The sequence below is a fragment of the Helianthus annuus genome, chromosome 9 (assembly GCF_002127325.2).
Source record: "Helianthus annuus cultivar XRQ/B chromosome 9, HanXRQr2.0-SUNRISE, whole genome shotgun sequence".
NCBI lineage: Eukaryota > Viridiplantae > Streptophyta > Magnoliopsida > Asterales > Asteraceae > Helianthus > Helianthus annuus.
The window spans coordinates 98616269-98633353 of NC_035441.2; the positions used below are offsets into that span (position 1 = coordinate 98616269).

The 17085-nt window shown below is 33.3% G+C and overlaps 1 protein-coding gene across 1 annotated transcript; it reads right to left on the reverse strand.

Moving 5' to 3' along the window:
- Positions 1 to 3049: 3049 nt before the first annotated feature.
- LOC110877954 (aspartic proteinase PCS1) lies at positions 3050 to 4808 on the reverse strand. The gene is made up of 2 exons (XM_022126181.2): positions 4246 to 4808; positions 3050 to 4158 (listed from the first exon to the last, which is right to left on the reverse strand). Exons 1-2 carry the CDS (start codon positions 4682 to 4684, stop codon positions 3302 to 3304), a joined length of 1296 nt encoding a protein of 431 aa, XP_021981873.1. The 5' UTR covers positions 4685 to 4808; the 3' UTR covers positions 3050 to 3301.
- Between the last annotated feature and the right edge of the window lie 12277 nt (positions 4809 to 17085).

Here is a 17085-nt window from a genome sequence, read left to right on the forward strand (position 1 = left end):
AGTAACCAAGTTTTAAAAGTGTTCTAATTAGGTAACTGGTGTCGTTTTTGTCTCAATTAGATAACTTAACATTCAAATCGAGTCATGCCCTTTTTTCCATGTATCAAGAAAAAAATGGAGCATAAGATGCCGAGGTTGAATTGTTTTAATATATGAAATTATATTTATTAAAAATAAAAACCATTTAATTACATTAAAAATTAAAAAAAAAACAAGTTACAATCCACGTCATCCTTCGACGTTAGCATCAAATAAAAGAGAAAAAAGAAACAAAAATTCACATCACCATGGTTACCTATGAAATGGATGAAAAAACCCTTAATTTTAATGAAGAATGAATGTTGAGTGACCTGATTGGAACACTTTTGAAATTTGAATGACCTAATTGAAACACTTTTAAAACTTAATTACTATTTTACAAAGTTACCCTTTTTATTAATGAAAATAACTTCAATTTTATTATTCGCTTTAGAACATAAAAAAACTGAGTCGACCTTGCATACATGGTAGATACACTTCCCATATATTAAAAGAAAAAAGATGGACAACTTTTCTTTTTAACAATTTAGTTACTTTATTTTTACATTTGATATGCTTTGTTATAGAACTAGATTTTGTCCCGTCCGTGTTGCCAGGCACTAAGCCAAATATTTATCTCTCATAACATGTACATCTGTCCTTCGGTTACCTGTACATACTACTCATAACACGATCTCAAAAAAATTACACTGAGTCAATCAATTAAAATAAAACACTATCATACCTTTCGTTAAAAAAACAAAAATGATGGAAAAACTATAATTATAAACTGGGCGCAAAATTGTAATTTTTCAGGAAAAATGAGCATTTGCCAGGCATCCATCTCGCACGAATAAAAATTACACCGAGTCAATCAATTAAAACAAAACACTACCACAGTGTTGTCAAAAAAAAAGTTAAATGATTGTATGACTGTAATTTCACAATAGGGGCAAAATCGTAATTTTACTGGGAAAACAAACAAAAACGATTGCAAAAATATAAATTTAAATTGAGAGAAAAATCGTAACTTGACTGGGAGAAAAAAACAAAACTAATGGCAAAACTGTAAATTTACACGGGGAAAAATCATAATTTTAAACCGAGAGAATTTATATTTTGTAGCTGGGGGCAAAAACATAATTTTATTTTGAACTGGGGCAAAAACGTAATTTATAACTGATGGCAAAATCGTAAATTTAGAGCGTTGATAAAATCGTAATTGGTTGGACCAATGGGGGAGTGTCAGGCAGCTACCTGACACTATTCCCCAATCATGTGTTTGTATTGAGGGCAAAATCATAATTTGGCTGGATGAAAAGAAAACAAAACTAATGGCAAAACTGTAAATTTACATGGGGCAAAATCGTAATTTTGAATCGATAGCAAAATTGTAATTTTAGTTGGGGCAGAAGCATAATTTTATTTTGAACTGGGATAAAAACGTAATTTTGAACTAATGGCAAAATAGTAATTTTAAAACGGGGTCAAAATCGTAAATTTGTTGAAACAATAGGGGAGTGACATGCAGCTGCCCCCAACTAAAAAAACAAAACTAATGGCAAAACTGTAAATTTACACGGGGCAAACCGAGGGCAAAATTGTAATTTTGTAGTTGGGGGCAAAAGCATAATTTTATTTTGAACTCGGGGTAAAAAGGAATTTTGAACTGATGACAACATCGTAATTTTAAAATGGGGATAAAATCGTAAATTGGTTGGAACAATAGGGGAATGACAGGCAGCTGTCTAACACTATTTTATAGGTATATTTAGTTTAGTGACTACAAAATATATACCAACTAGAGGAATTCCCTCACGCTACGCGGCGGGAATTCGGTCAGTATCGATTTGGTTCGTTACATTATCGGCCATTGCTATAGCAATCAAAAAAAGAAAACAAAATATAAGGATCTTGATATGCCCAAAAGGACTTTGACACGTGTTTTATATCGATTGAAAACCATAAAAAAAATTATCGGTACCGCTTATGATTATTTAAATATCGATGACGGTACTCATGTTGTTCGCGTGGAATCAACGCGGCTCATCACGGTACTCCACGATACCTACATTTATATAGCTCACGATACAAAAAAGAAAAGAAACTTTATTTTGAATAGAAATTTTGATTCAAAACCATAGAAACAACTACAGGTAACAGTTTCGATCATTACAGTACCGATACTGGTTCCGATGTTGTTCGATTGAAATCGGCTCAGTTCATCATGGTACCATATGATACCTAGACATGTATAGTTTACGATGCAACAAAAACACTCTATTTTGAATACAAAACTATATTGAAATGTCTAGAAAAAAGTAAACAAATATTCAGGTTAAGAAAAGTTAAAAAAATTGCATGTTATTAGAGTAAAATCAAATTAAATAGAAATTAAATCGGATAAAGCGTATATAACTGATACATATACCGGTTTGAATAATACCAGTAACGGTGCCAGTGTTTTGGTTGAATCAGATCAATTAGTCACGATACCGGTACGATATCAGCACTCATTATAAGTTACGACTAAAAAAACACTCTATCCTTATTTACTTTTATGCTATTAGTTCGTTTAAATAAATCTCGTTACAACAAATATGTATATTTTAATTAAATACATCAGACATTAACTAATTTGATGACATTAACAAAAATAACAACAATACTTAATGTTATTTTAAAATAATCAAATACTATAAAGAATAAATTTAAGTGAATTCACTATTTATCGTAGCCTTTAAAATCACATGTATAATATTATATTTTCTTTTTCAAAACAATAGAATATTATATTTATAAATTAAAGTCCAAACAACAATAAAATTTTTGGATGATTTCCTTCACCCTTGTGTGCCAACACCATATCCCATTTCCATACGACCCACATATGGGTATCACATATTTAAGAATCCTTTACACACATATGATATGTCCCTCTATATTATAACAAACCTAACACCAATTGTTTTGACCATGCACATCAAGTTCAAGTTACCATCATTTTTTAATAAATTATTAATCTTGCTTATTTTTTGAAACATGATATGTCCATTTGTTACCATTTACAATGCAAAAGAAGCAAATCACTCAAATAAATCAAAATGCATGTAAAAATAACTTTACAACTATTCTACAAAAGCCAGTCCTTGAACCCGGACCCGACATGATCCAACAGTTGTAAGACTCGGGTACTTAATCTAACCCGGCCCATTAGTTAAGCCCTGACCCGGTTCAATCCAAGGTTAAATAAATATCCAGCATACCCCACTTGACCCATCATCTATAGGCCCATTCCAAGCTTTTGACTTGCTAAATCACACCTAACCTGGGCCAACCCGACCCGAGAGTTTGCAAGGTCAAATTCCATCCACATGTTTTGTTGATGATGATGTCCGATCACATAGGCTTCAATCCCTAAAAGAGCCGAATTCCCAAATGTAAAACAATGTATTTGATCATTCCCTTTAATCATACCGGGTACTTGAACCAACAACCTCTCACCCGAAATGCTCATTTGGGCGCCCCGAAACATCAAAGTAACACTAGGTAACACAGGTAACCCGACCCGTTTACGGTCAATACGGTAACAAAGGTCCATCGCACCTTGGAACACGAAATCCGGATCCTCATAAACCCGTAACACCGATTTTGTTTGTTTCAAAAACTCGTTTTTCAAAGCGGTGTAAACGGGCCCGAGAAGGAACGTAAACTGGGTACCCGAGTCCACCATGGTTTGACCTGCACCCGTGTGGTCGGGTACATATACCGATTTGGGCAAACCTAAAACCGTACCCGCAACTTTTATCCCTTCGAGCTGGACCGTGTACGCCACCCGGTCGAAATACGGTAACCGCGTTGACATGTTGACTAACGGCGTGTAACTTAACGGCCCGAGCCACGAAATCTTCGTGTCCCCAAACAGTAAAACCCCGGTCGAGTCCCGACCCGATATGCAATACGAGAACTTAGAAAATCCCATTTGCGAAACGAACGATAAAGAGCCCCGGTTCATACCCAATAACCCGGTGGCCTTGGAATCCTCATCTTGGTTCGAACTCGACCCGGAATCCATGCACCCGAATACCACCTGAGGAAGATCCGAATTCGTGAACCGAAACGTATCATACGCGAGATTACCTACGAACATTTAATAAATTAAAATAATAAATTAAATTTTTAAAAAACAAAAAAAAAGTAAAATAATAAATTAAAATAAAAGAGTACCTTCAACAGAAGTGGCATCAGCGTATGAAACAATAGCATGACATAACTTTTTCGGGTCACAAGAAACGGGTAAGGTGAAGTCACGGGTTCGGGTCCTACAAGTTGGGGAGCTACAAGGAACCGGAGTGTAGGTTTTCGAACGTTGTGAGTCGAACCATAGTGGAGTGGTTGGTGTTTTCTTGCAGCGGAGCCACGACAGCTCGCTGCCGGTGTCGAGAACCACCGTCACCGCCTGCGGCGGCGACCCAACGGAGAGTGACACCGTTAAAGAAACGTTATGGTGGAAAGCCAGCTTGTTTGGCGGTTTTTGACCCGACCCGGATGGAACTGATTGAATCTTTAGTGGTAGGATTAGATTTTTTGTAGAAATTGAGGAACTTGTTGGAAAAAAGGTTGAGAAAAATAGGTTAAAAACAAGAAAGATTGAAAGAGAAGCCATAGGAGATTGAGAAGTGAGAAGAGTTGGTTAAAGATATAGATACAGAATATGTACGTATGTAAATCTGTGAGTTGTGTGGGTGTTTATCTCTCACATAGAACACAGTGAGTGTGTGTGAGTGATGGGGGGCTATGGGTTTTTGAGTTATATAGTGAAGGTGTACGTGTGTTATGGTTACAAGATTTTGGGTGGTGTGGGGCCAGTTTGGATTTCTTTTTCTCATATTGCCGTCGTGTTTGGCATCTTGGTCCACCCAACCAAAATACTTGTAAAAAATGTTTAGTAGTTTTAATAAGAAATTTTGAATTTTAATAATCTCAATCATTTATTGTTGGTCGTTAATAGTCTTAACTTCAAAAATAACCATTGACAGTCCCAACTAGTGACATATTCGCCACCAATACACCCTGACTAACAGAACCCTAACGCCGTTAGTGCGGCCGCCGGAAAACCGTTTTTGGTCAATAAAAGGTTTTTAAAGGTACGATCTAAGGTTACAAAGAGATTTGGGACAAAGATGTTGAGTTTTCCGGCCAAAAAGTTGAATTTTCCAGCCAAATTGAGGTTTTTACTAGAAAAAAGATTTCTAAAAGTCGGTAATAAGGTTACAAAGAGGTTTGCGACGAAAATGTTGAGTTTTCCAGCCAAAAACGTTTTTCCGGCGACCGGAGATTAACGGCGTTAGGGTTCTGTTAGTCAGGGTCTATTGGAGGCGAATATGTTAATAGTTAGGCCAACTACGAATAGTTGAGATTATTAAAATCTAACATTCCTTTTAATAATTGATTTTTATATTAAGTTTAATGACTTCATCTAGCGAATAATTAGTAGGGTTTGAAATGAGGTCTATATAGTGGTCAATTTTGTTTTTGTAACAAATCGCTTTCGTCATTGACTTTGATCATTTCATGGTTTATATCAATCATCATAGTTGAGTTTTGGTTTGTTGTTATAATTGGCCAACAGTAGTGTTATAAACTTTTCTAACCCGTCGATATCTGTTATTTGACTAGTCTTTCTTAGTCATTTTCAGTATTGATGGTTTTAGTTGTCATCTTAGCTGCACCACATTTTATTTTTCTAGATATGACTTTTACCGTCTCTAGCATCGAATAAATCTATCGAGTCCCGTTGATTCTCTAAACTGACGATGGAGATGGTTTTAAAACTTTTAATTATATAGGTTGCATCGCATCTTCAACAAGAGCGACTCAACTTATTTTGTATTCTGAAGAAAAAAGTTTAATTATGATTTTTGTTATAATCTAAAGAATATGTATAAGGTTTGTCATGATACATTGTTTAATAAGAAAAAAATATTAACCTTATAGGATTTATAAATATCAAATCTAACATCTTACAGACTGGAAAAGAACGTAGATCACACTTGTAATCAGGGTCGGCTCAAGGGAGAGTAAAATAAAGCAAACGCTTTGGACCTTCACTTCCTTAGAGCCTCAGATTCTAAAAAATACTTATTATTTGTACGTGATTTTGACTTTAAGATTGTTAACGTTGAGATTTATGATATATAATTATGTATACGCATAGATGATATATGAGTCATATGCTCTAAAGCAAAAAAATTCTTTTATATTTTAGGAAAAGGGCCTCAATTTTATTATTCGCTTCCGGTCTACAATATTTTGAGACAGTCCTGCTTGCAATTAAGGAATCTTCTATTGATGTTTTTAACAACGAACTCTCACACCCTTAAAATTTACCACTAAATTTACAATAATGTTCACCCTTGAACTTATACCCTAAACCATTTAGTAACACATTCACAACACACCTTGATATTCATATAGCTAAGGTGCAAACTCTTTGGTCTCAAACCCGTTTTTGATACTCTTTAACTATTAAGTTTTAGATGTTGAGATATAAAGATTAAATATATTCTGAGTCTTTAATATTCAATTTGCCTATACAATTTTCAACCTTGATAACCTTTTAGAGTAGCATAAGGTTTTTGTTTTAAGCTTGGGTTTTAGCTTTGCTAGTAGGTTCTAGTCTTATTATGTTCATTTTGGTGTCAAAATCTGAAATTTTGTTTAGATATTAGCGTTGAAAATGGCATAAGACGCAAGAGTTGGTGAACATAAAGTACAATTCATGAAACAAAAACAACACAGATTTATATGATTCGGTCAGGAACAATGTGCACATTCGCGCTAGCTAGTTAATTAATTAGTTTTTCAATTACCAAGTTTATTAGTTTTTATTAAAATGCAAGTTGCAAAATTTGTAACAGGTTTCAATGGGAACAAAGCAATTGTACAGACGTTGTCTGTAATGAACTGATGATCCTAGATGACATCGAGGAAAACAGAGATTTTCTTACTTAAAATGCAAGCTGTCAGACTAGACTTTTAGAATACCGTAATTTGCTACTTGCGTCAATCAAATGTTTTATAAGAAACAAATTTTTTATTAACTTTACCTTTATTTATGATATGTTTATTAAAAAGGATGATAGAGTTAATTACATTGTTACTCTCTTTGCTTTATAAAAAGCAACAACCTCAGTTTAGTTTAAAGTAACAATCTAAGGTTTTAACTTTTGATTTTGTAACATCTTAGGGCCTTTAGGCTAACGGCCGTTAAAAACTAACTAAGAACTTAATACCCAACTTTGAACTTTGGAGAAACCACATGGACTAACCACAAAATTAACTCTTGTAATATATAAAACACAATTTTTCTTTTTTCTCTTATTATTTAATTAAACCTTTTTAATTATGTATGTAAACCATTTTTTAAATAATTATACGTAATTGACGTATTAAAGCTAATTTGTGTTTTAAATACTATCAGAGTTAGTTGCGGGGTTATTCCGTGTTTTCTCCAAAGTAAGAAGGTTGGGTACTAAGTTTTTAATTGACAAAAATACCCGAAGTTTTCAATTAGTATTTAACACCCGTTAGCCTTAAGGCCCTAGGATGTTACAAAATCAAAAGTTAAAATCTTATATTGTTACTTTAAACTATTAGTACCTAAGGTTGTTACTTTCCATAAACCACAGGGACTAACGGTGTAATTAACTCAAGGATAATATAAGGGTCTTACTATATGAATCTCACTCGTCTTACATACTTACAAGGGTTCTACCATCCCACTCGTCTTACATACTTACAGGTGAGGGGTCCGCGTGATACGTGCACTTTTTCTCTCACAAAGAGGAGGGTGCATTTAGATTAACCCTAAAATAAACATATTTTCTAAACTCTATCTTGCACACATATATATTTAATATTTTTATACATACTCATATACCATCCTCATCATATACATACTCATATACCATCCTCATCGTAAAGATATCCACAAATGTTCCAGGTTCCTCCATGATAGCCTACATCGAAAGTGAAGTTAATAATCCTTGCCCCTAGTCTTTCTCTCTCCCCACGAATCCTTGCAAAGGATCTCTCCACCCTAAACGCCCTTCAAATATTTCTCTCCACGTGAAGCGTTGGAAGCAATCTTACCATTATAATTTAACAATAAATTAGCTTTTTAAATAAGATACTAATACATATATTAATTTTAATCGTATACTTTAAATCGGGTGCTTTTTGTGTATTCTAGTGTTGAATTTCGTCTTTTTGGTGGCCTTTTTCTTTAAAAAAAAAAAGAACAAATAGCTATTAGTTTCTTAGGATTAATTTCATATATACTCTTACAAACTTAAAAAATTTCAGATATACCCAACAAAAACTAAAAATATCATATATGCCCTTAAAAATAGTTAAAATATCAAATATACCCAATTTATTAAAAACAATCTAATAAATAATCATTATACTCTTAATTTTTTAACTTCTAAGTTTTCATATATGCTCATCTTTTAACTTTCATATTTTTATATAACACATTTTAAGCTTAAATTTACTTTTACCAATATTTATTTTAATTTTTTTTATTTTTTCTCATAAACAATAGTATTCTATATATATAACATTTAAGCGAAATAAATTAAGCTAAAAATGAGTAAATATAATATCTGAAGTTAAAGGTCGTATATGAGATTTCAAAATTTTAGAAAAAGAAGGCTAAAATTGTCTTTTATAAAATTATTTTTAATAAATTGGGTATATATGATATTTTAACTACTTTGTAAGAATATATATGATATTTATAATTTTACAAAGATATATGTAATATTTTCTAAGTTTGTAAGAGTATATATGAAATTACCCCTTTCTTAGACCACATAGAAGGAAAGTTCTATTGCAAAATGAATAGGTTTATACCTTCAAACTATTTAGAAGGTTAGCCATCCACCCCGTACAAAGTCATTTGATGACCATGTAAAACACAAAAATAATATAGTATTTGCTAAAAAGTTTATGAACAGATGAAAATTCACAAAAATTATGAATTAAAGTGTAAAGTGTGACTTTTTGAGCTGAATTTCAGAACCTGTTCCCACGAAAGAGGTCAAACTATTGTTAAATTGAGAGGGATAAATTTTTTATTTAAAGTTAACCCTCTTTTTAAGGATAAAGACTTTAATTTAGTATTTTTCCCCTTCAAATACACCTAAAGGTTTTAATAGGGTAAAAGTGTACACACGCACACGTATATATAAACACACATCATAGGGTCTTAGTCTACTAGTGTTTAAGGTATTGGAAACTTTTACCCCTTTTTAAATTGTGAGTGTTTAACTGTTTAAGTCGTAAAATTTATCCTACTTCAAATTATGAGGGTTCAAGTCGTATGGTGAACAAAAAAGTACAGTTTTAGAGGAAGACTTTACTTATAAGACTAATTCTGTCTTTTGCCGCTTCCACTTATTATTAACTTCCAAATAATTACAAAACGCCATCGCATCAATCTCAATCAATAAATTACTTACTCATAGACCAGACTTTTTCCTATGTTTATTAGACGAAATCCATTGTGCATTTATTTCTCCATCTCTCTATACATACATATATATATATATAGGGTTCTCTCGGGGGGGGGGGGGGGGGTTCGGTTACAAAGTCCATTTTTCCTACAAAATGTACAAAGTCATAAAACACCACAATTTCAACCATAAAACACACTCAAAACCCACAAATAACATAGTAAAGATCACTAAAACACAATATTCAAACCCTAATAGTCCATAAAAACTTTAAACACATCATTGTAGAACTATGAATATAAAACACAACATGATAATCAACATAAAACACACTAATGTTAGTCATTCGATAATCAAAGCCTTGTCATCTAAAACACAACACAAAACCCACAAATATGACGTTTTATGATCTTCACTATGTTATTTGTGGCTTTTAAATGTGTTTTACGGCAGAAATTGTTGTGTTTTATGACTTTGTACACTTTGTAGGAAAAATGGACTTTGTAGCCAACTCTCACCGGGGTTCTCTCTATACATATATATATATATATATATATATATATATATATATATATATATATATATATATATATATATATATATATATATATATATATATATATATATATATATATATATATATATATATATATATATATATATATATATAGGGGATGGTTCAAATGAAAACCACTTTTATTGTGAAAACTCGAAAACTAACTAAAAAAAACCTAAAAAACACACAAATTTTTTTTTTCAATTTTTTTTTATAAAAATCGCTAGTTTTTATATATAAAAAAAACTTTTTTTCAAAAAAAAAAAAAAACTTTTTGTGTAGTGCACATGTGTAATAATACACATGTGTAGTACACATACATATGTGCAGTATTACACATGTGCACTACACAAAAAAATTTTTTTTTTTTTTTGAAAATTTTTTTTTATATTAAAAAACCTGTGAAATTTTGATTGCAAAAAAAAAATTAAAAAAAAAAATTTTTTGTATGTTTTTTTGGCTTTTTTTAATTAGTTTTCGAGTTTTCACAATAACTAGTGGTTTTAATTTGAACCTTCCCCTATACATATATATATATATATATACATATAGGGGAAGGTTCAAATTAAAACCACTAGTTATTGTGAAAACTGGAAAACTAATTAAAAAAGCCAAAAAAACATACCAACTTTTTTTTTTGCAAACCAATTTTCGCAGGTTTTTTATATATAAAAAAATTCAAAAAAAAAAAAATTTGTGTAGTGCACATGTGTAATACTACACATGTGTACTACAATTTTTTTGTTTTTGAAAAAAGTTTTTTTATATATATAAAAACCAGCGATTTTTATAAAAAAAAATTGAAAAAAAAATTTTGTGTGTTTTTTAGGCTTTTTTTAGTTAGTTTTTGAGTTTTCACAATAAAAGTGGTTTTCATTTAAACCATCCCCTATATATATATATATATATATATATATATATATATATATATATATATATATATATATATATATATATATATATATATATATATATATATATATATATATATATATATATATAGGGGATGGATCATGAGAAAACTAGTTTAAATGAGAAAACCAAAAAACTAACTAAAAAAACCTAAAAAAAATCCCAATTTTTTTTTTACAATTTTTTAAAGAAAAATCACTACTTTTTATGTATGGAAAAAAATTTTCAAAAAAAAATAAAATAAAAAATTTTTGTTGTACTGCACATGTGCACTAATACGGAAAGCCTAAACCACTTAACCCACCCCCCACCGACACCCCCCAAAAACCTAAACCCCCCCCCCCACCCTCACCCCCTTGTAGGATCGTATTTCGACCTAAACGAGTCGTTCAAAGGTGTTTTCGTCAATTACAGGTGCGGAAAACAAGTAATCAACGTAGGAATAGCTCGTAATTCACTTTTAAACTCTTTCTGTATTAATTTGACAATGATTACAATCAGTTCTCGATCCGGCAGCACTTCGGTACGAGTTTCGACACACACACCCAACTGAATCGCTCATTGGAATATATATAGGCGATTGGGTTCGCTTATTGGACAGACCCAATAAGCGAACCATATAAGCGGATCCATCATTAACCACTCGAGCGAACCATAGTCAATCCGTACGAGCGGACCTAATCAATGTTGTTCGAGCGGATCACTCATATGTCCGCTCGAGCGAACCATAACCTAATTGGACTAATGAGCGAACGTATTGGTCCAAACCTATACAAACACATAATTTCTCGTACATTGAGCCCTAAAATGACAATCTAAGACTAAGACTTGATCTAAGACGAAATCAACAGATGAAATGCACCAACAGACTCCCCCTCAGATGTTGATGGAGTCGACCATTGATCACTGTAGAAGCTACACGTCTTCGGTCTTGATCAGTCCTTGGGCTTCTCTCTCTCTATCTTCATCACCAACAGACTCTTTCACTTTGAAATTTGACAGTTTTTAAGTTTCTCCAAACTAGTATGAGCTCCCCCTCAAATGTTGAATCTATCTGCATATCAACTCAAAGATACCATGAGTTTTATGATAAACGTTTAAGATTATAAACATCACCAAACAACAAACTACCCTGCCAATCAGATACTGATGAACCACTTGGAATTGTGACATTTTCTTATCAATTTAAACACAATTTTCCAAGCCAACTAGTTCATCATGTTTAGCACTTAGAATTTTGAAAATCAGCTTTTCAATATCAGTCGTTGAAAATCCTTTTGACTTTTCAAAATTTTATGCTAAAACACACTAAAAATCTTTTTGGATTTTTCAGAAAGAAAATAGATGCAGAAATGAACTATTTACTTTTGTGAGCTCGTGCAAGAGGATCATATCAGTTTTGAGACATATCACTAACACCGTTAAGCTTTAAACATTCTCAGTTCTAAACAATTTACCTAGATTGTCAGTATGTTTGTCCACTTAAATTTTCACACAGACTTCAATTGATTCGAGATACGATATTAATGTTTTAGAGACTTAAACTTAATTGTGTATCACTCCACTTGAATATACTCCTGTATCCAGATCCCAAATATTCAGTCTTACAGGTGAGTATACCACAGATGATATCTGTAAAGGGGTTATGTGCGAGGGCCGTGAGAGTTCAGGTCGATACTTCCGTATACGCAGAGAGATGACGGCTTCGACTTTTGGTGGGCCCCCTTTAGAGGATCTTTTGATTACAACAGCAGCGACTATCAATTTTATTGTTTCATCAGCTTGCTGAGGGCGATGCTATATTTCAAGCATTTTGCGAAAAGTATTATCCGGGGACTAGGTCAGTACTTCCATACAGCAGAAGTCCCGGGATAATACCCCAGATATCACTGAGTATAAAGACCTAGTATCTCAGAATACGGGACCTTTCAAACAAGATTTCGGGGGTTACCCATATATCCAAGAATAGTTACCCACAAATCAAGCAAGTTTGATTTACGTTTATATCTCGTTTCAATTTACTAAATGTGCGAAAATCTACTGACACATCCGCAGTAAGATCGTTTATCACATTTTGACTCTACAATTCTTTAGCATGTTGTGATAGTCCACTGATGTACTATCATTTCCTCTTTTTCGCAACAAAAACTCATTTTTCAGTTTTATCATGTTTTTGGCTTTTTCAAATTTTCTGATGTTTTTGGATTTTCTAAAAATTCTTACTCCCCCTAAAATTCAAATACATCTAAAGAAAATATGAAAACAAACTGTACAGAAACATGACAACCGATATCAAATCACCTCAAATCGCCATTCACTAGGCATAAACAATCAGAACTCCCCCTATCAACAAACTATTTTCCCATTTAGATTTCAAAACACTTAAGTTTGTTTTAATCAAAATGGTTTTTCCGGAAAATAAGTTTGATTGATATTACCAATTGTAGATTACCATTTGTAGGTTTAACAAACAAGTGTTCTGGGGTGTGGTTCATCATCTTGTCTATCGATCCATATAGAAAAATACAAGTACAAATTAATGTCCTTGATTATCCATATGCAATCAAAGTATCTCATCTCTTGCAAAAATAATCACCAAACATAAACAAACTGTAACACCCCAACCCAGGACAGGTCGGAGCATCACTATTACGAATATCATAACCAAAACACATCCACTTAATATAAGATAGGATTCAAGGTGACATACACGTCTCAAAATACCCTAAGTCTTAAGTTCATTTAAAAGTACATGATTTAACAAAATAAAGAGTCTTTAAATACTCTTGAACATCCATTAATCTCTCATTACCGATTCCCCATTTTATCCCTGATTACTTGTAAACAAGACAAGGAAAACACAGAAAAGAAAACTACGGCTGAGCCAAAGAATTGCTCAGTAACGGAAAGAACAATAGTACAAGTAAGGATGGACGAAAAGAAAGAAACACGAGACGAGATTGAAATAACAAATCAATACGGGTACAGAAATTAAACTGAAGTAGATGTTGAACCAAATTAGAAATATGCGTCTAAAGTATAATTGGCACAGTAGCGGACGGATCATATCATATCACAAACGTATCAAATGCATATACTAATTAGGTGACCTTGAATGTCACAACAATAAGTCATGTAATAACGAAGCACCCAGAGCCAAAAACAGACTGGTACACAGCTAGCTAGTCCATGTACCTATGAGATGGTGAGTGTGGCTTTCACTCATTATTCCATCTCCACACAACAAACTCAAACTCGGAACTAAGATCGATCTATACGCCTCTAGGGGCCAAGGCGCTACACGAGCACAAACTAGAGACGTCGTGAACTTTTATTACGCACTGTCACGATAAGTGCCATGCCGTTGACGCCCAAACGGCAAGCCAGACGCTCGGGTGACAGAGTACAAAAACTAAGGCCATGTAAATAGTTTACAATCAACTGAAAATAATACTAATAGGAACATGCGACCATGAGTACAAGTCTAAGGTATGGCATGCTACATCACTCTAATAATCATGCAAACAATACCAGACTGGTTCGCATCACATATCAAACGGCTAACAGGGACACACAAAAATCCGTACTGCAAAGTGACGGATAGGATAAAAATACTATGATGTCAGAAATGGGAATCCGTACCTTAGTTTAGCAAACAAAGCAAAAATCCACAAATTAAGTCGTCCTCAAAACTTATGCGAACCTAAACCCGTATTCACGAGATTAGTATTAAAGAACTTATTTAGATTAGAAAATCTTTAGTTGAATTTCTCCGGCGACCCCAGATTAAAACTATCTAACATACTTTGTTAACATACGCTTTCGGGTTACACAAAACAAAATTTATTCAGTCACCAATATATATATATATATATATAATTACAAATATACTTTTTAAACTTTTTTTTTCTAACGTCATTTGCATAGGCTTTTAGAATAATGAACATAAAATTTACATCTTTATGTACTAAAATATATCTTTGTAAAGTTTAAAATAATGCATACGTACTAAGCATACTTAACAGTTGTTATTTGTTATACTAGATACTAAATTAGATATATGTGAAAATAATCAAAATGATTTTTTTGATATGCTTTTATTTCCCTCCATAATCATACACATATATATATATTAAAGTATACATGACACACAAACAAACTCACACATACACATCAGATGGCATACAAAGTGTTCATATCTTCATATACTCATGACACACACAGTATATACAAACTCACACACATACACATATGATCAGATACAAACACTCATAACTTGAAGAGATGCATATCAACAAAACACAAATTACACGAATCTCTGTCGCTCTATCTCGTTATTTTTCGCCGAAAAAAAATAACCCAGCTTGGTCGCTGGACAATCCCAACCCGAAACCCAAGTCGGAGAAGTTAAACAAGTAACAAGGTCAAGGGTCTACCTCACTGAGCTGATGACGTTACGGTCTTACGGACAGGCGGTGGTGGCTGGTCCTTACGGTTAACACATCGACGACTACGCGGCGGCTCGTTAATTGTTAAGCCTCCGAACGAGGGTGGCGGGGGTGGTGCTTATGGTGAGTGCACGGTTATATTTTCGGAAAACAGAGGCGGTGGCGCTACGTAGGTGCAGCGGTGGGTCTTCGGTAGTCGACGGTCGTGTAAGTCAGTGCTTCGTTCAAAGTGGTAATTTGATTTTGAAATTGAGAGTATGAAGGTATTCTTCCATATATTGTGTATGATTAATTACTTGTAAATCTAGAGTTGGGCAACCCACACCCATTCATGATGATTTCTTGTATAGTACAAGGATAGGGTAAGGTTTTAGGTTGAGTGTTGAAATAAAAGTTGCAGGGAATGATGGAAACAATGGTGTAATATGAGATTATGTATTTTCTTTTTCTTTCCATATAAATAAATAGTCAAAAGTTGCTGGTTATGGTTTTCTTATTCTTTATTTTGTTTTTTTTTTTCTTTTTGTGTGTTATATTCTAGTCACATAATATATATCTCAATTAAAGGGTCATATAAAAGAACTAAATAATCTCAATACAAATTGGTATGAATAATTGATGTATACATGAAATGTATCTGACTCTCTTAAGGATTTTTTTTCACTACTTATTAACTTATCAAATCTTAAATCTATATAATTGTTGAATTATCATTGTTAACATAAAAGTATTTCGGGTATTACAATTCTTCCCTCCTAAAAAAATTTCGTCCTCGAAATTGCAAGATGCTGATAACCGATACGGACATAATTCAGGTCACTTATAAGCATAAGCGAAACATTACACATTAGCGAAAACACTGAGTTACAAAAAAAAAAAAAAAACACAAGTAAACAGGGACTTAAACAATTCGAAGGTCGTACATGACCACAATACATTGAAGCTAGGGATACTAAGACGAAAACAAATATGGATAGTGAGAACGGATTGTGTCTTCTAATTCCCATGTAGCTTCACGTTCTGAATGGTTCTTCCAAAGAACTTTAACAAAAGGAATAGTCTTCCTACGCATAATTCGTTCTTGGCGGTCAATAATAGCTTCGGGCTCCTCCTCAAGAGATAGGTCCTCATGAATAAGATGATAAGGATAATTCACAACGTGTAACGGATGGTAATTATATCCCCTAAGGAGGGATATATGAAAGACATTATGCACGTGCGATAGTTGAGGTGGCAATGCCAAACGGTAAGAAACTTCACCGACTCTTTCAAGAATCTCGAATGGACCGATGAATCTAGGGCTAAGCTTTCCCTTGATTCCAAAACGACGAACGCCTTTGCAAGGCGAAACTCGTAAGAAAACACGCTCACCAACATTAAATTCCAAAGCTCGACGATGTCGGTCTGCATAGCTTTTCTGTCGACTCTGCGCTTCCTTCAACTTTTCCCTAGCGATAGCAACTTTCTCATTGGTAATTTGCACTAGTTCGGGTCCTTCAATGATTTTCTCACCGACTTCCTCCCAACAAATAGGTGCTCTACACTTCCGTCCATAAAGAAGCTCGAACGGTGCCATACCAATGCTAGCTTGCCAACTATTATTGTAGGCAAACTCGACAAGACAAAGATA